Source organism: Nothobranchius furzeri, chromosome 9, assembly GCF_043380555.1.
Source record: "Nothobranchius furzeri strain GRZ-AD chromosome 9, NfurGRZ-RIMD1, whole genome shotgun sequence".
Taxonomy (NCBI): domain Eukaryota; kingdom Metazoa; phylum Chordata; class Actinopteri; order Cyprinodontiformes; family Nothobranchiidae; genus Nothobranchius; species Nothobranchius furzeri.
The window spans coordinates 54,310,264-54,329,026 of record NC_091749.1 but is presented as its reverse complement, the minus strand read 5'-3'; the positions used below and the strand labels follow the sequence as shown (position 1 = coordinate 54,329,026).

Here is an 18,763-nt window from a genome sequence, read left to right as displayed (position 1 = left end):
CAGCATAGTACACACACATGGCATTGCGGTTTCCTGGTTCCATTGAGAGAGGGGCAGGAGTCAAATAGTTGTCTCCACCCACCTCTAAACGTTTAACCCCGCCCACATTTAGCTCCGCCCCGATCTCCGGGATGCAGCCAGGGGTTACTCGGCCTGACCGCTGGGGATTACCGGATGAAAGAATGGAGCACAGAAGTGTCCCTCCAAGCGGCGCGCTCCGTCATATTTCAACCCATTTTTATCTTAAATGCACTGGGTTTTACCCTTTTACCCATCGAAATATGCCCTATTAATTATTTTACCGTATTTTACATTTAAATTTCATGGTTAAACTGTACATGCTACATGTTAAACTGATAGTTAGCTAGCTACTTCGGTAAACAGCTAGTTTAAAGGCGGCAGTGACATAAAATACGAATATAGATTTTAACTTACCGAAAAAAATGAAGTGGAGACTCCTTGGACGCTCTATTAGTACAATTAATACCACTGCAAGACATTTTGTCCAACAATTGCACCAACAATATCCAAAACAGAATTCACAAGCACAGAGACTCAAAATCCCGAAACAGTTTACAGGAGAGACCTACTGTAGGCTGTACTGAGGCCTTTCCACAGAGCTAGCTCTGTGGTCACGTGGGTCTGAGGCTGCGGTCACGTGGGTCTGATGCTCATTAATTATACAGAATTTTAGGCTTTCAATACACTTAAACAGAAGAGTGAGAAAAAAATTCACCCCCCTCAGAGTTGTCATGAGTATAAACTAGATAATTTAGACAAAAAACATGTTTTGGAACCAGGCTGTAAATATGTTTATTTCTGCTGTGAAATTGGCATTTTTAACATGGGAGTCAATGAGGATTTGCTCGCTTCTGGTACCAGCCCCCAGCGGATGAGGGTGGAACTGCAATTTCTCTTACTTCCGGGTTGGGACCATTTTTAGAGACGCATTGTGGGGGCTTGGTAAATTCCATCTTCCAATAGTGCAATGCTTGTTTGTGAAATTAAGATAATTTAAAAGGCAATTTAGTGATTTCAAAGTCACATTTCAAAAGAAAGTTTAGCCCCCCAAACTTCTTGAAGACATTTTTTTGGAATATGAAACCAAATTGTATCTGTCTTTATTAGAAATTCTTTCAGCCTCTTTGTTTTAAATGTTCCCAGCATTGCTTCAAAATCCACAGATTTCATACCTCCATTTTTATGTTCTTTGACTAACTGGGATCTTTTTATATGATGGGTTTTATTTCTCCATATAAATTTGTATATAACAGCGTTAATATTTTTCACTGTTTTTGGAGCGATATAAAGGGATTGACATGGATACATCAATTGGGAAATACCCTCAGACTTGGACAATAAATTTCGCCCAAAAATATAAAGATCTCTGCTAAGCCATTGGTTCAGAGTTTTTGTATTTGATCAGTTTTTTTTTTTTTTCATATTGATTTCTTCTCTTTGTTTTTCGGTGTCGGTACAAGATCGGCTCGGGGTCCTTCGACTGCCGATGACATCAAAGTACGGCAAACCCACTCGGACAAAATACACTACACATCTATACTGTTGGAAAGAATTTAGCAGTTTCGTTATTAAAATAATGTTTCTTAAGACGTAAGTTTGTGTATATAATGGTATTTGTAAAATAAAACACTATATTGTATTCATAATGTTGAACTCCTCCTTGAGCACATCCCTTGAAGGATCATAGGTATTAGCAACACCTGTGAAATTGTGTTTGCAGGAAAGAAGTGTGTCCCGTTTATTGAAGTATTTTGTGTTTAGTTTTTGATGTCTTGTCCATGCGTAGTTCAGTTAGGCTCATAGCTGCTAGCCAAAACTCTGGAGTTAAAAGTTTTCTGGCTTTACTAAAGTACCTGTCTGTACTTATTTGATTGATGGTAGTTTTACTTTCTATTTAAAAAAAATGGATGCCAGTATTGCTTTGACTGCAGAAACGTGTGATCTGTTAGACAATCATTTATGGTTAAAGGGCTAAAAAGATGATCTTCTAAATGGCTAAAAATAACAAATGTGTAGTACCAGCTTTCAGACACTGGAGGGCAGCAACTCAGTATATTCCCTCCTTTTCTAAATGCTGTTGGAAACCAGTGATGTTCTGTATGTTGCCAGCAGAGAGTATAAATTCCTGATTCTGTCGAGACAAAACAATGTTTGGAAGAATTTAGAGGAAGTGTTTCCACTAAGTTAATATTTTACCTTTATAAATCCACTTCCTTCTTTTGCTTCTATTTAACTTTTAAAAATATAATCTTGGTAATCTCACAACCTCAGCAGAAAAACTTGTGGGTACCCCCTTGGGAGGTAACGAACCCCAGATTAGGAACAACTGTTGCTGAAGAACTAGATAAATGTCAACAGTATCCTTAATCTGCCTACTTTGCAAAGTTTCTCCAGAAAGAAGCAAATGTTGTCTGTAACCCCACCACTTCCCCTTTGTTGCTGAGCACAACACCTAGAGAAGAAACAACCTGAGCGTTGAACACGAAGGTTCAGCTGAACCCACATGTTGCACTAGATGCCTCTAGGACCTTCAAGCTGGAGGCACTTTGTCTAGTTTGTAAATATGAGTCACATGATGTTACAAATCGCCACTGGGTAGTGGTCAGTTCACAGCTCCCTGTCTTCACCCACATTTCCAAAACATGTGGCCACAGATCAGCTGAGATGACAACAATGTAAATCATCAAGCTGCAATAAGGTACCCTGGTGCCAAGAGCACACGCCTGAACAATCCATGACGAGTACAGAAGTCCAATAATAAAACACCATTCACATTCTTATTGGGGAGGCATCTCAGATGGGCCTGAATCGGGAAGAACAAGTCAACAGGGGGAGAAAATAGTTTCAGACAGCATGATTTGGTCTCTTATTTCCTGATATTTGGGCATCTTGCCTCTGACTGGATAACAGCAATACAATTCCATCGACCCAAATTGTTCTGCACCATTGATGTTTTATCTCCACAAGTAACACAAGCCTGGAGGAGTTCTGCTGTGTTGTGGAATTTCTAACGTTTAGCTTCTACTAGCCATGATGTTCTCTGCTGTTTCCTGGACACCAAACCAATAACAGCTTCCCCTTTGTGAGTCAAGATGGGTGAGTCCATGAATGTTAAATGACAGTGTGACTTATGTCTGTCAGGCAGGAGATAGATGTAGGAGACTATGTTCATGTTCAGCCTGTATGAAGAACTCAGAGTGACTGATCACAATCAGAAATAATGTTGGTTTTTCAGTGTTCCTTTAATAAAATATAAAGTATCGATCACCAGTGGAGGTTCTACATTCGAGGGGGGCAGGCTGAGGCCTGCTGTCACCATTATTTTGATTGTTTTCTCACTGCTCATCATGGCGTCACTAGCTTATTTTTTCACTAACTTCTTCATTTGTTTGGTGAATTGAGGGAACAGGTGGTAAACGGCATGTCAACAAGACTAAAAATGGATGTAGATCTATGCACTGTTACACTCTTTGTAATACAACAGAATCAGCTAAAGATGATTGTTGCTAGTTCGCTGGAGAGATGGGACTGAATTATGGCATAAATTCCCACAAATGTAATGTAAGCACAAATCTGCTTCCTGGTGTAAGATAGGGAAGTGGAGCCTTGCTTTAAAAGCAGTTTCATTTTTTCTGCAGGCAACAGAGAAGAAACACGTTCTGACATCATGAGCACTTCATCTAACCCATCTCCCATTGAGTCCCTGGAGGCTTTAGATGGTGGGACAACGGCAGCGTGTGTGATCCTGGGTCTTTGCTTCCTAGTCGGAATGCCGGTAAACCTGCTGGTGATCTGGACCATCCTAAGACACATCAAGCAGCGTTTGAACACCGTGGTTCTCATCCTGCACCTGGCTGCAGCAGACCTGACTATCCTCATCACACTGCCTCTGTGGATCTACGCCCTGGTGAACAGCTGGGTGTTTGGAGAGATCGTCTGCAAGATGTTGGTGTACGTTATCCATGTGTGCATGTTCAGCAGCATCTTCCTGATTACCCTGATGAGTGTGGAGCGCTACATAGCCATCTGTCATCCATTTGTAATGATGCGCTGGAAAACCAAACGAAATATGAGCACGTGCCTTTTATTTTTGTGGCTCCTTGCCCTGATTCTGGGAGTACCTGTGTTGATCACTAAGCCTTTTGATGAAAATGATGAAGAGGAGCAGTGTTTCTCCCTCAGTTTTACCTCTGAGAAACAGGCAATCTTTTTCCTTGTCTCACAGACCTTTCTGGGCTTCGTGTTGCCTTTATTTACTCTGAGCGTTTGTTACTGTCTTGTTGCTGCGCAGCTTCGAAGAATGAAATTCAACTCCAAACAGAAATCAAAAGTTCTTATTTACACCGTGGTGATTGTTTTTACACTGCTCTGGCTACCTTATCATGTTGTAAACATCATTGATGTGATACTTGTGCACTTTTCAGACACGGATGGTGAGTTTTTGCCAGAGAGTGTTGTCTTAAGCACCGGAGCACTCGTGTTCATCAGCAGCACAGTGAATCCTGTCCTTTACGTCTACTTTGCCAGGAACTTCAAAAGAAGTCTTAAGGAGTCTGGTTTTGTTCGGCTGTTTCAGGAAGTGGCCAGTCACACAAACAGACTGTGGGAATTTGCAATGCAACAGGAAAAGGAGCAGGGGGCAGCAAGTGCACAGACGGAGATGTTGTCAAGCACTCAGACTGAAGCTGTGGTCTCTTTCTGAACCTCAGGACTGATAAAGGACCTCTGACCTTGATAATCAAAGTTTGTCAATTTAAAAAATGTATTTCTTCCAAATTTTATAGCAGCTTTGAATCTTCTGTTTTTCTGCTGCGATTTGAGAAGCACTTGTTGTTTAAATTAAACTATAAAATGCACATTTGTATATTTGGCTCTAAACTGAATTGTTGTAAAATAAAATATTATCAAATGTGATCGAAGTACCTATCTTTACATGTACACCACACGTGGTTTATCTTCTTTCTTTGTACAGTTTTTTACAAATCGTGCACATGTTATACATCAAACTCATCGGCTACTTCTCCTCTCATGCTAAGTGTCAAAATATGACACCTCTGAAGTATATTTATTAAGATTTTTTCCAACTTAAATCGAAGTAATTTTCCATATATAACAGTTAAAGCTCTCATTCACTCATTACTTTATTAAATTAGCTGTGGTCTCTAGTATAAATGATGGTCTTGTGAGTCCTTTTCTGTGGAAAAAAAGCTCTGGCGCTCCTGTTTCAGGAAGTAGAAATTAGCCGGAGGAGAGGGGGGCAGAAAGCGGTAGGATTTGGAGTCTTATTATCATTCATCTCTTCCACCGACTCCGTTTGCTTTGCAGCATTGGTGTTTTATGTTTTGACCTGAAGAGGGTGCAATACTGACAGTTTTAGGCCAGAAATTTTTTTTTTTTTTTACATAAGATGCACAAAATGCCTAAATAACAACTCTGCATACTATTAGACACTGGTGTTTACAGTTTATTTGTTAATTTGGGGGTGACAGCAGCCTTGAGCCAGAACCATCAGCCGGTTCCAGCCAGAGCTGCAGCCTCACTCAATCCGAGTCAATTTTAAGCTTCTTAGGCTCTTGTGGGGCGGTTCATGTGTGGCACTCTTGAAATCCTACTTCAAGGCCGTACTCATTCTATTCCTCTTTTCCCAAATGTATTTATCTATTTATTTTGCAGATGCTAGAATTTTGCATATGGTGAAGGAACGTGACTTCGGTGCCATTGTTGTTTCAGATCACAGTCTTCAATACGAGCTTGCGACCGGTTTACTGCACTTTGCAGGTGAATTTTCTGCTCCTTTCAAATGAAAGCTTTGTCATATTTATGAACACTGAAATAAATGGTTTTACTATCCAGATTTATTGCTCACAGACTGTCTCTTTGATGTGAAGGGGTGGTTGGCAGCTAACTTCCTTAAACTTAACAAGTCAAAGACTGAGACCATTCTTTTTGACCCCAGAAACCTCTTGCACCTCAGCGGTTCCGACTCTTCCAAGTCTGGACCTCAAAAGGTGTGTTAACCCTCTGGAGACAGGCGTTGCAGATTTGCAACAGTTAAAACCTACCTACCTGGTTACTCCGCACATGTATTTCATGAGCATTTTTAACCCAGAAGTACCCCTGAAGGACTTAGTTGTTCATCCTTTTATCCAAACTTATTTTGAGCCTGAGAGGGTTAAAAGCCTTGGGGTTAAATTGGATGCAGGGTTCACTTTGGTCCGTCAGATCAATGAAGTTGTAAGGTCATGATTCTTTCAACTGTGCCATTTAACGTTTCTGACGACGATTTTAAAACGGTCGCCTTTGGAGTCTGTGATACATACTGAAGGGTTAGTGAACTGGGTACTTTAGCTCAGTATATATATTAACTCTACTTGTGACCAATAAGCTGTGATACTCTATCTAAATATAGAGTATCACCTTGCCTGGTCTTTATTGTGTTTAATCAGAAGATTCTATGACTCTTTATTCATTAGGGGATTGTACACACTTCGTTTTAATTCAGGAAACAGTCAGGTTTATAAAAGTAAGAATTTATTTTTTCAAACAATAAAAAATTGACAAATTGGTTAAACTATTATTTACTGTGAGTGGATGGAACTAAAGGTGATGTCTGGAAGCTATGTGTGAATGCGATGTTGGTCAGAACTTCCGATGTAAAAGAATTTGGTTTGAGTTAAGATATAAATAGATTATCATCAAAACCCACATTCAGACGCAATCTCAATGTGTTCTACGTACCTAAGTGGAGACGCCCTTTTGGATCCGAGATGTTGGGGGGGTCGGAGACCCGGGGGGGGGGGGGGGGGGGGTGTCGGAGACCCCGGTACCGAAGTCCGTAGACTAACTTGCGGTACAAACAGGTCAGTCCAGAGTCACCTCCTGGTAGCAACAGTTGGAACTAGTTTGCGTCTCAGGAATAACTCTTAAGGAGCTGAACAAATCAGCTTGTTCTGCAGGAGCTATTTTGTTGTATCAGCTTCGCAGGTGCGAAAAAGGTTTTTGACGACGTGTCAAAAGCTTTGGTGGGTTAAAGAGGTTTTTGCTTCAGGTGGCCGGCCTGAAGCTTCTCTAGAACTGAAGAATCACCAGCGGGATCTGGTTTTAATGTTATGATGTTATGATTGTGTAGCCAACCAAAAGTTGACAAGTTTGGATGTTACCAAGAATCTCAGCGTCACACACCTTCTTTGATCCGGAGGCTCTGATCTGGGTAAAAGGTTAATTATGTGTCATGGGCTTAACTTTATCTTACTTTGTACTTGTGTGAGTGCAAATGTTATGACCTTGTCAAGTAAACACGCTAAAATAATCATTGAGCACAGATTAATGAAATATTTCATTATTTTATAATTATTATACGTACCAATAAACAAACATTTATTTAATGATTATCTGGCTTGTAAATTTCAGAAATTCATATTTAATTTTAAAAATCTTCTTTCTTCTTTGAAGCGAGGAGTTTAGATGAAAGGGTTGCTCTGTGAGGGACCTTGGAAAGAACAGGATGTCAATGTTATGATTCCAGGATGTCAACAAGCAGTTCATGATCTTGTGGCTTCAAATCAATCAAATCAATCAATCAAAGATACTTTATTAATCCCAGAGGGAAATTAAGAGTTTCAGTACACACAATTCAGAGATCAGACATACATGGGCAAGACACATGACAAGAATTGGTGACTGTGGTCATTCGCAACTCTGAGTCGCGCTACCTTAATAGAGATAAGAGGGGTTACATGAGGATTGGTTCAGGTGGAGGGAAAAAAAGGCACTTCAGAGTTACCCTCCAACAACAAACTTCAGACTTTACACAACATAAGTGTCCGCTAGGTGGGGTGGTGGGTTGGGACTATCCCTACTTCAGTTCCTGCAGCCACGATAAGCAGAACATGTCACCTCAGTGTGGATGGGGGAGGAGCATTGAGGGTTGGAGGGTTGCAGTGACCCTGGAACATTTCAGCAGGCTTCCCGCAGTCCCGCCCAGGCTGGGAAAGGATACAGAGTTGAGTTGCCATAGCAACCAGATTCCGATTAGAAATTGTTTTGGGGCCAGACAGATAATTTCCTCTCTGTCTTACAGTTTGTTGGTCCTCAACCTCTCAAAATCCCAATAATGGACCTTAATCTATCCCAATCCGTGCTGATTCATCCACTCTCTCCTTGACGGCATGCATCTTTTGTGCCAAAGGATGAATCTCAGCCAAAGTCCCAAGCTTATGATTCATCTCGACAATTATGTGAGTCTGTGAATTCACAGCGCGGTGCAAACCATCTCTGAGCTCCGGGATCGGGCCAATAATCCTCGACAGCTCGTTAATTTTCCGGTAAGCCAGGTAGCCTCCAAGGCCAATGAGCAGGAAACCTGACACCAACACCACGAATATCCACACGTCTTCAGAGCCCTCCACAGACAGCTGAGATAAACAAATCAAGTTCCACTGTTTCCAGGAGTCCACGATGTGTCCAACTGGGTCTGTCCCGGCGGGGCATCCGGGAGCCCCTTTTCCCGTTCTCATCGTTGAAAAAATTGTATCAATTGCGTTGACACACCAACTGACGAGATCCATTTAAGTGAATTTCGGTTTCCAGTTTCCAGAAAAATGCAGAAGCAGCCGTGCACCCAGCACACACAGACAGACAAAGGCCTGGAGGATAAGTATCAGAGCACAAAGAGGACTCAAATGCAGAGTTCACACAGTTTTAATTAGCAGAAGGGATTCCTGGCAGTACAGCACAACTGAACAAGTCCAAAACTAACTAAATACACTCTCACAAAGTGTTACTGAGAGCAGGTTCACAGTACTCAACTGAAGAAGACAAACTGGCAAAGGAAACAGTTGCAAAGACGGTTAAATGGAGAAGCCAGGACCCAGGTGCAAGACATGAGGCAGATTAGTGAGGAGCCTCATGTCGTGAAGCTGCCTATAATGAGACAGGAAGTGAATGCACAAAATAAAACAGGAAGTACCAAAAATACAATAAAACCAGAAACAAGACTGCAAAGCACTCAACCTGCAGAATCACCCATGACATCACCCCCCGCCCCACGCACGGCGCCCGACGGGCCGGGAACATCCGGGTGCCGGTCATAAAAGTCCCGAATCAGGGAGGGATCCAAAACATCGCTCGCCGGAACCCAAGACCTCTCCTCAGGGCCGTAACCCTCCCAGTCAACGAGGAACTGACGACCTCGACCCCGACGCCGCACAGCCAACAGCCGCCGCACAGAATAGACCGGGCCCCCCGCAACCATCCGGGGGGGAGGAGGGGGCCGGGAGGCAGGAACCAGTGCACTCTCCCTGGCCGGCTTAACCCGGCTAACATGAAACGTCGGGTGGCACTTCATGGACCTGGGGAGCTTGAGTCTAACAGCCACAGGGTTAACGACCTTAGACACAGGAAATGGCCCAATAAATCTCAGGGACAACTTACGAGAGTCCGTACGGAGGGCAAGGTCCCGAGTAGACAGCCACACCCTCTGTCCCACCCTGTAAGCCGGAGCAGGGACCCTGAGACGATCAGCAGCCAACTTGTAGGACGTAGATTGTCTCAGGAGGGTGCGACGCGCCCTAACCCAGGTCCTACGACAACGCCGAACAAGGGCATGGGCAGACGGGACGCTGACCTCCCCTTCAAGAGCAGGAAACAGAGGCGGTTGATAACCATACACACAGTGAAATGGGGAAAGACCTGTAGAAGCGGTTGGCAAGGTGTTGTGGGCAAACTCCACCCACACTAGGTGCTTACACCACGTCGAGGGGCACTCAGCGGCAAGGATGCGTAGACCGGTTCCCAGCTCCTGATTTAGCCTCTCAGCCTGCCCGTTACTCTGGGGATGGTAACCTGAAGAGAGACTGACAGAAGACCCCAACAGGGAACAAAAGGCCTTCCAAAAACGGGAAATGAATTGAGGGCCACGGTCCGAAACAATGTCAACCGGGAAACCATGGATCCTAAAAACCTGAGACAACAATACCTCTGCGGTCATCTTGGCCGTGGGTAACTTAGAAAGGGGAATGAAGTGCACCATCTTAGAAAACCTGTCGACTACAGTGAGAATAGTGGTATTACCTTCAGAAACAGGTAGCCCGGAAACAAAATCCAGAGAGATGTGTGACCAGGGCCGAGTGGGAACGGGGAGAGGGAGAAGTAGGCCCAAAGGACGTGTGTGGGAGGTCTTGTGTCGAGCACATACTGGACAGGCTGCCACATACTCAGCAACATCTTGTCTCATAGATGGCCACCAGAACCGTTGCTGAATTACAAACATTGTTCTCTTGACCCCCGGATGGCACGAAAAACGGGAAGCATGGGCCCAGTGAATAACCTGAGACCTCTGGGTAGGGGGAACAAAAAGCCGGTTTGCAGGACAACCATCAGGGGCCTGAACCGAAGCAGCTGCCTGCTTTACCTGCTCCTCCACAGACCAGGTCACTGCTCCAACCACACAAGACAAGGGGAGGACTGGTGCTGGGACCTCAGGAACAGAGGAAACTGTGTTAGGCAGGCGGGACAGAGCATCAGGCTTCACATTCTTCGAACCAGGTCGATAAGACACAGTGAAGTTAAAACGTGTAAAAAACAAGGCCCACCTGGCTTGACGAGGATTCAACCTCTTGGCCCGTCTCAGGTACTCTAAATTTTTGTGGTCGGTCCACACGATGAATGGCAGCTTGGACCCCTCGAGCCAGTGGTGCCACTCCTCTAAGGCCACTTTAATGGCCAATAGCTCACGATCCCCAGTGTCGTAGTTCCTCTCAGCGGCAGACAGCTTGCGTGACAGGAATGCACAGGGATGAACGCGGTGATCCACCTCGGAGCGCTGAGAGAGAACAGCCCCCACTCCCCCCTCGGAGGCATCCACCTCAACAATGAACTGGAACCGGGCATCAGGCATTACCAGAATCGGAGCAGAAGTGAAACTGTCCTTAAGACTCAGAAAAGCCTTGTCTGCCTGAGAGGACCACTGAAACCTGACTTTTGGGGAGGTCAGAGCGTGCAAAGGGGCGGCAACGCTACTGAAACCCCTAATAAATCGCCGGTAAAAGTTTGCGAAACCTAAAAACCTCTGCACCTCTCTCCTCGAGGTAGGGACCGGCCAGTTCTTGACCGCCTCCACCTTTGTCGGATCCATCTGGATCTCCCCCTGCCTCACAACAAGCCCAAGAAAATGAACAGAAGACTCGTGGAAGGCACACTTCTCCGCCTTCACATAGAGCTGGTGTTGGAGAAGGCGTTGAAGAACCCTCCGCACATGCTGGATATGGGACTGCATATCAGGGGAGAAAATCAGGATATCATCTAGGTACACAAAAACAAAATCATTGAGCATGTCCCGAAGTACATCATTAATCAGAGCCTGAAAAACCGCCGGAGCATTAGAGAGACCAAAAGGCATCACTAGGTACTCATAATGCCCACTGGGCGTATTAAAGGCAGTCTTCCATTCATCCCCCTCCCTCACTCTCACAAGGTGATAAGCATTCCTCAAATCCAACTTAGTAAAAAATGTAGCACCTTGTAAGAGTTCAAAAGCCAAAGAGACCAGAGGGAGGGGGTACCTGTTCTTGATGGTGATGTCATTTAGACCCCGGTAATTGATACATGGACGTAAAGTGTTGTCCTTCTTGGTCACAAAGAAAAAACCTGCCCCAGCAGGGGACGAAGATTCACGGATTATGCCTGCACGGAGCGCTGTGTCAATGTAATCCCTCATGACCTACCTTTCAGGTAAGGACAACGGGTACAGGCGACCCTTAGGGGGCGTGGTTCCCGGTAGCAAGTCAATGGCACAGTCATACGGACGATGCGGGGGCAAAGAGGCAGCCCGTGACTTGCTAAAAACCTCCTTAAGGTCATGGTAACAAGAGGGAACCCGAGACAGATCAGGGAAATCAGAATCACAGGCTGGTAGAACCCCTACAACCTGGGAAGGAGGGGTACTACCAGGAGTAGACTGTAAACAATCGCAGTTCCAAGATCAAATCGAACCAGAGGACCAATCTATGTTAGGGTTATGCCGAACAAGCCAGGGATGACCCAAAATGACCGGGTGTCGAGGAAAATCAGACAGGAAAAACGTAATCATTTCAGAATGGTTATCAGCGAAAGTCACTTTAACAGGTGGGGTTCGACTAGACACAGAGCACAACGGATGTCCATTCAAGGCGACAGCCTGCAGGGGCCTTTCAAGAGGCAAAAACTCTATGTTCAATTGTCTTGCAAATTGAGCATCCATCAAGTTAACATCTGCACCAGAGTCACTGAGCACCACCAGCTCAACAGTCTTTTCAGGAGTGGAGAGCTGGACAGTGGGGCTTGCACGTTGGATGTCATTAGAAAAGGAAGTGCAACTCACCAACGAAAACCTCCTTAGAGGTCCCTTCTTGTTTACTGGACAGTTGCTGACTTGGTGACCCGGCTGGCCACAATACAGGCAGAGACCCTCCCGAAAGCGGCGTTGACGTTCCTCAGGTGGAAGGTGGGCTCTGCCAATCACCATGGGCTCCTCTGATGAAGCTGGTGAAGCTGAGGACACGTTGAGAGAAGAGTCAGGGGCTGACGCACGCCAACTGGAGCCACCATTAGCAGCGCCCCGCCTCCACCGGTCCGGAGGAGAAGGGAAGTCGAAACCTCTCTCTCGTTGTCGGTCTGTGAGCCTCTTGTCAATCTTGATCGCCAGAGCGAGGAGAGAGTCCAAATCCTCCGGCAGATCCAGAGGGGCTAACAGATCCTTGAGTTCACTGGAAAGACCACTCAAAAAGGCATCAAAAAGTGCTGATTGATTCCAGTCACATGCAGCAGCCAAAGTACGAAATTCAATAGCATAATCAGCGACACGTCTCCTCTTCTGCTGCAGCTGACATAGAGCTCTGGCAGCCTCCCTCCCAGGCCTAGTGTGCTGAAAAATTTGAGTGAAACGCTTAGTAAAAAGATCAAGTGACTTACAAATGTCCGCGTCGCGCTCCCACTCGCTGGTGGCCCAAGCCTCGGCCCTGCCCGAAAGGTGGGAGATGAGAAAAGCAATCTTGGCTCTCTCCGTGGGGAAAGAGAAGGGCTGCAGTTCAAAGTGGAGGCTACACTGTGTCAAAAATGCTTGACAATCACCAGAGTCCCCAGAAAACCTCTCAGGACGAGCAAGATGAACAGATAGGCCAGGGGATGCAGAGAATGTTCAAGGAGTCACCTCCACCTCGTTAGTCTGGGGCTGCGGCATGTGGTTCTTCTCTGGAGGCTGGGTTGAAGAGGTCTGGAGCTGCTGCACCTTCTCCACCAGGTAACTGAGTTGATCACTGACAGAGGTAGCAAACTGATCATGTCAAGCATTGAGTTGCCCCATCTCCTGGTGCAGTAGGCTCATCTGTTGTTCCTGTTGGAGGAGCCTCTTCCCCTGAGCCCCCAGGGCCCCCAAAACTGAGTCAGAGCTTGCTGAGTCCATTATTGGCCAGTTTGTACTATCAGAGCACAAAGAGGACTCAAATGCAGAGCTCACACAGTTTTAATTAGCAGAAGGGATTCCTGGCAGTACAGCACAACTGAACAAGTCCAAAACTAACTAAATACACTCTCACAAAGTGTTACTGAGAGCAGGTTCACAGTACTCAACTGAAGAAGACAAACTGGCAAAGGAAACAGTTGCAAAGACGCTTAAATGGAGAAGCCAGGACCCAAGTGCAAGACATGAGGCAGATTAGTGAGGAGCCTCGTGTCGTGAAGCTGCCTATAATGAGACAGGAAGTGAATGCACAAAATAAAACAGGAAGTACCAAAAATACAATAAAACCAGAAACAAGACTGCAAAGCACTCAACCTGCAGAATCACCCATGACAATAAGATATGGAGGAGAGGAGGAAAAAAAGCATCTGCACCCTCCAAGAGCCGGAAGAAGAGTGCAGCTAGAATATAAAATCCACCTCATAGGATTGAATTAGGTCTGTAGATGACCGATGACCTGTAGGCCATCTGTAGGTGAAAACTGACCATTTGTGGACATTAAATATCTTTATCACCTTTTGCCTTGACTATGCAAACTCACTCCTAGTCGGGAGTCCTGCTTCGACCCTGAGCCGGTGGCGGATTGTGCAGAATGCAGCTGCAAGGTTTTAGATCAACACAGGCAGATGTAGCCACGTGACCCCAGTGTGGCACATCTTCATCTCCTGTGGAATTTAGAGTACATTTTAAGGTCCTGCCTTTTGTATATTGAACAGCATGGCACCTTCATATTTGTTGGACAACTCACGCCCTATGTGCCAGTGTGCTCGCTACAGTCAGCTGACCGCCTGCTCCTTTGCACCCTCACTATGAACTACAAGGCAAGGGGAGGGGCAAGCCTTCGCGTATGAAGGAATGCATTGCTAATCACTATTCAACTGTCATCATCCATTGGTGCCTTCAAGTCATGGTTGAAGATGCACTGCTATGATTTTGTTTTTAGATTATGGTCGTTTTTTACGTTTTTATTGTGTGCTTTCATTGCTGTTTTTAACCTGCTTTTACTGATTGTATTATCTGTATATTGTGTGTCTGTTTTTTATGTTGTTGTTTGGGAGGCGCTTTGGTCAGCTTCCATGTTGTTTTTAAATGTGTCAGAGAAATAAATTGGTATTGGGATCAGCCAAACCCTGGGAATGCCCTTTTCTACTATCTGTAGTCCTTACATTTGTTTCTTTGGTGAGATTGTTTTGTGTTTTGATTTAGTGTCTCATTGAAACCTGTTTTATGTTCATTTCTTTTTTCTGAGTTTCATCCGGTGAGGGTGTGTGTTGGTAATATTGCAAATAATAATAATAATAATAATAATAATAATAATAAAATACCTTGTTAAAAAAACCTCCAAAAGTGGAATTTGCATGATTTACTCCCAGCTCAGTTGCCTAGTGGTAGAGTGTCAAACTGGGAGATCAGGGTTCGATTCCTGGTCGGGTCATACCAAAGACTTTGAAAAAATGGGACCCAATGCCTTCCTGCTTGACACTCAGCATTAAAGGGCTGGATTGGGGGGTTAAACCACCAAACGGTTCCCGAGTGCCGCTGTGTCTGCAGCTCACCGCTCCCCCAGGAGATGGGTCAAATGCGGAGAACAAATTTCGCACACACATCAGTGTGTGTGACAACTAAAGGGACTTTAACTTTTAATTTATCCAAACTAACCTGGCTAAATGTGAAAATATAATTTACCTCAAAATGTAATAATTACTTATAACACCCTTGGCAGCAACAGCTGCAATCAAAAGTGTAAAGAGATAACTGGAGGAATTGTGTCCCACTCTTCACATGGAATTCCTTTAATTCAGACACATTGGAGGGTTTCTAGCATTTCTAGAGCAGGACACCTTTCAAAAAGTTCTACTTTTGTGTCCCAAATCTACAGAATATTTTCCCCGATGTCTCGGGGCTCATTAAGATGTAGACAAATGTAAATATTGTCTGGTTATTTTTGGTCAGAAGCAAAAGCTTGGACATCTCTCATAGAGGTAATTCCACTGTTTTATGGGATGATGTCAAAGGCTTTCATTTGTATCTGTTTTAGAACTTTTTATCCCTCCTCCCCTCTAAATTCATGACCTGATGTAAAATGGATAAATGACACATGCATGAATCACATCTGTGTCTCAGAAAGCCCTGTTAGGAAACCCTGTTCCTGTGTAGACTCAGCCTAAAGAGGAAGTGAAGACTTTCTTTCTTTCCATCCAGACATCACAGTCAGCATATCTACTTGCAGCATGAACCACTCGGATGAAGCGTCTCTTGGAGCAGAAATGGCTCCAGAGGAGTTTGGCGGTGGAACATTGGTGGCGTGTCTGATCCTGGGTCTGTCCTTCCTGATCGGAGCTCCAGGGAACCTGCTTGTGATCTGGACTATCCTGAAGCATGTTGAGCAGCGCTCCCACACCGTGGTTCTGATCCTGCACCTGGCTGCTGCAGACCTGGTGGTTCTGATCACATTGCCTCTGTGGATCTACTCCCTCGCGCACTCTTGGGTGTTTGGGGAGGCGTGCTGCAAAGCCATGGTGTTCATGATCAACGCCTGCATGTACAGCAGTGTTTTCCTCATCACCCTAATGAGTGTGGAACGTTTCATCGTTGTGCGTTACCCATTTGCCTCGGCTGTCTGGAAAAGGAAACAGGCACTGAATATAGTCCTGCTGGCTCTATGGACACTAGCATTCCTGTTCAGCATTCCCATTGTCCCAACTCAGGTTGTTGGGGAGAATTTGGGGGAGATGCACTGTCTGTTTCGCAGCTACACTTCTACGAGCCAGGAGCTGGTGTGTGTGTTGCTGGAGACGGTAATGGGCTACATTTTACCCTTCTCCATCCTAGTGGTCTGCAACGGATGCCTGTGCAGCCGCATCACAAAGATGAACTTCAGATCCAAACACAAGTCCACCATCTTGATCACCAGTGTAGTCGTTGCCTTTGCCATCTGTTGGACACCTTACCACGTGGGAAACATCCTGTCGGTCATCACCATTGCTATCGCAAACACCTTCGCAGATGCAGCAGAGAAGCTGGAGAGCGTTCGGAACACCATGGCTTTCATCGCAGGAGCCATGGTCTTCATCAGCAGCACCATCAACCCTGTTCTCTACATGTTTGCTGCTCGTTCCTTCAGGAATTCTCTGCGTGACACCGGCATCCAGAAGCTCTTCCGTCACATCTCCAGCACCTCTCCAGGAGAGGGTACAAGGGAGATGTCCTTCGTGTCCAAGAGGCACAGCAATCAGACCAACAGCTCTCAGTATGCAGTTGAGTCAAACGACCAAATTAATATGTTAATGAAAATGTGTGAAGATAATCAAGCTGCTGACACGGAAGTTGCATGAGGACAGTGTGTGTGTGTGTGTGTGTGTGTATGTGTGTGTGTGTGTGTGTGTGTGTGTGTGTGTGTGTGTGTGTGTGTGTGTGTGTGTGTGTGTGTGTGTGTGTGTGTGTGTGTGTGTGTGTGTGTGTGTGTGTGTGTGTGTGTGTGTGTGTGTGTTTTGATGTAAATGCATATACATAAAAGGAAAACATCTCTGGAATAAACCTCATTTTGTACAAAGTAGATGAACATATCTTCTATGCATGTAAATTTCTCAATTAAAAAAATTCTTTTTAATGTTAATTTATTTTTATAAAATTGTATGTATTCAGTGACCTTATAACACACGTTTGAATGTTGTTTATCATTTTAAAAGAATAAATAAGGCTGTATGAGTAAGATGTGTAGTTGTGTTTTATGAATTATGAAGAATCTGTAAAACTGTGAAAGATTTAATAGATGAAAGGATTCGCTCTTGGTAGGTTTTTAATTTTCATTTAATTGTGTCACTGCCGTGCTCTTGCATCACTAGAATATGTCCATCAGCTTGCCATCATGAGGATAAACATTAATACTACACCACGCTGACCGCATGAGTCTGATTTACTTCTTTTGCTGTTTTTTTAATTTATAAAAAAGCAAGTTTCTTAAAACTTGTGACAGATGAGAAACTTTTTGTCCTCTTATCCCAAAAACAGTAAATAGTCATGCTTTCAACTTCCTCTCATAGAAAAGATTGCCAAATGAAAAACTGCATGTTCCTTTTGTTGAGGTGGAAAAAAGAGGAATTGTGCCCTAATGTTTGTCACAACCCTAGAATCCTTTAATATAAACTTAATACAGAGAGGACACACTCTTCACTAGTGTTAATAAATAACAATTCACCTTTTATTTGTATAAATTGGGTGATTAATGCATATTCTAGCCAGCCAGTAGATGGCAGCCACAACTACATAAAAACTATTTCTGATGTTTTTATATTGCATTTTTATGATGGCTATTATTTATGCACCACCAGTTGATCAAATTATTTTATAGTTTAAAAATGAATCAAAGAATAAAGCCATTGAGCTTCCTTGCATTGATGGAATTTATTCAGGTAAAGCAAATAAATCAAGTCCTTAAAACTACTGCTGTTGGTTTTATGTTGAGATAACTCATTTCAAAAACATGAAATAAGTCAAATGTGCACCAGGATTCATGTTATGATGCAACCAACAACCATATGTTTTATTTCACAATGACTCTGACTCATCAGTGCTGAGTTTTGGGGGTATTTTGCAACACAAGACACGTCATTTCAAATTTCTAAGAGAAGTGGTCTTCTAAATCAGCATTTCTAGAAGGATAATTATACTTTATATTAGAATTAAATAAAAACTGAATGTAGTAACTGAGGAGACTCTCATAACCTCTGTAAATGGATTAAATATTTGGCTGGTTTTTACTGACTGTGGAAAATCACTGTAAACAAAAAGGGTGTGACGAAGAAACTGAAGACGTTTTCTCAGAATACAAGGAAGCAGCCTCTATACACCAAGCTTTTAATAATATTTTTATTTCCTGGGCTTAAATGGGATTGTTGTGTCTCTGTAAATAGATCATTTCATATATTTTAAATCATCCCCTGAATAAGCTTTAATTTTATTGTAATCAGATTACATTTCAATTGAGCCAGTTGTGACTCAAGGTAAAACACACCTGCCAATGCCTGCAACCTATACCACATGAAGTAAAACACCTCATACACACTTGTATCTGTGCCCATATGTGTGTGTCTTTTATCACCTCACACACATGCACGCATGCACACGCACGCTTCTCAGAATTGTATTTACTGTTGGTTTATCACGGTCAGTCTCCAACAAGAAAACATCATCAGCTGAAATGTTCTGATTCTTGTCACTTTTCTGTGTCAGCGACTTCGGACTCAC

The 18,763-nt window shown here is 44.0% G+C and overlaps 2 protein-coding genes across 2 annotated transcripts; both read left to right on the top strand.

The window, feature by feature from the left end:
• Nucleotides 1-3,670: 3,670 nt before the first annotated feature.
• On the top strand, nucleotides 3,671-4,909 carry LOC107381917 (leukotriene B4 receptor 1-like). Its single transcript, XM_054732174.2, has one exon. It carries the CDS (start codon nucleotides 3,689-3,691, stop codon nucleotides 4,721-4,723), a length of 1,035 nt encoding a protein of 344 aa, XP_054588149.2. The 5' UTR covers nucleotides 3,671-3,688; the 3' UTR covers nucleotides 4,724-4,909.
• Nucleotides 4,910-15,689: 10,780 nt separating this feature from the next.
• On the top strand, nucleotides 15,690-17,429 carry si:dkey-148a17.6 (leukotriene B4 receptor 1). Its single transcript, XM_015953826.3, has one exon. The coding sequence runs from the start codon at nucleotides 15,748-15,750 to the stop codon at nucleotides 16,849-16,851; it is 1,104 nt and encodes a 367-aa protein (XP_015809312.1). The 5' UTR covers nucleotides 15,690-15,747; the 3' UTR covers nucleotides 16,852-17,429.
• Nucleotides 17,430-18,763: the final 1,334 nt, after the last annotated feature.

Coding starts and splice junctions, on each gene's coding strand:
- LOC107381917 (XM_054732174.2), top strand. CDS start 3,689: ATGAGCACTTCATCTAACCCATCTCCCATTGAGTCCCTGGAGGCTTTA.
- si:dkey-148a17.6 (XM_015953826.3), top strand. CDS start 15,748: ATGAACCACTCGGATGAAGCGTCTCTTGGAGCAGAAATGGCTCCAGAG.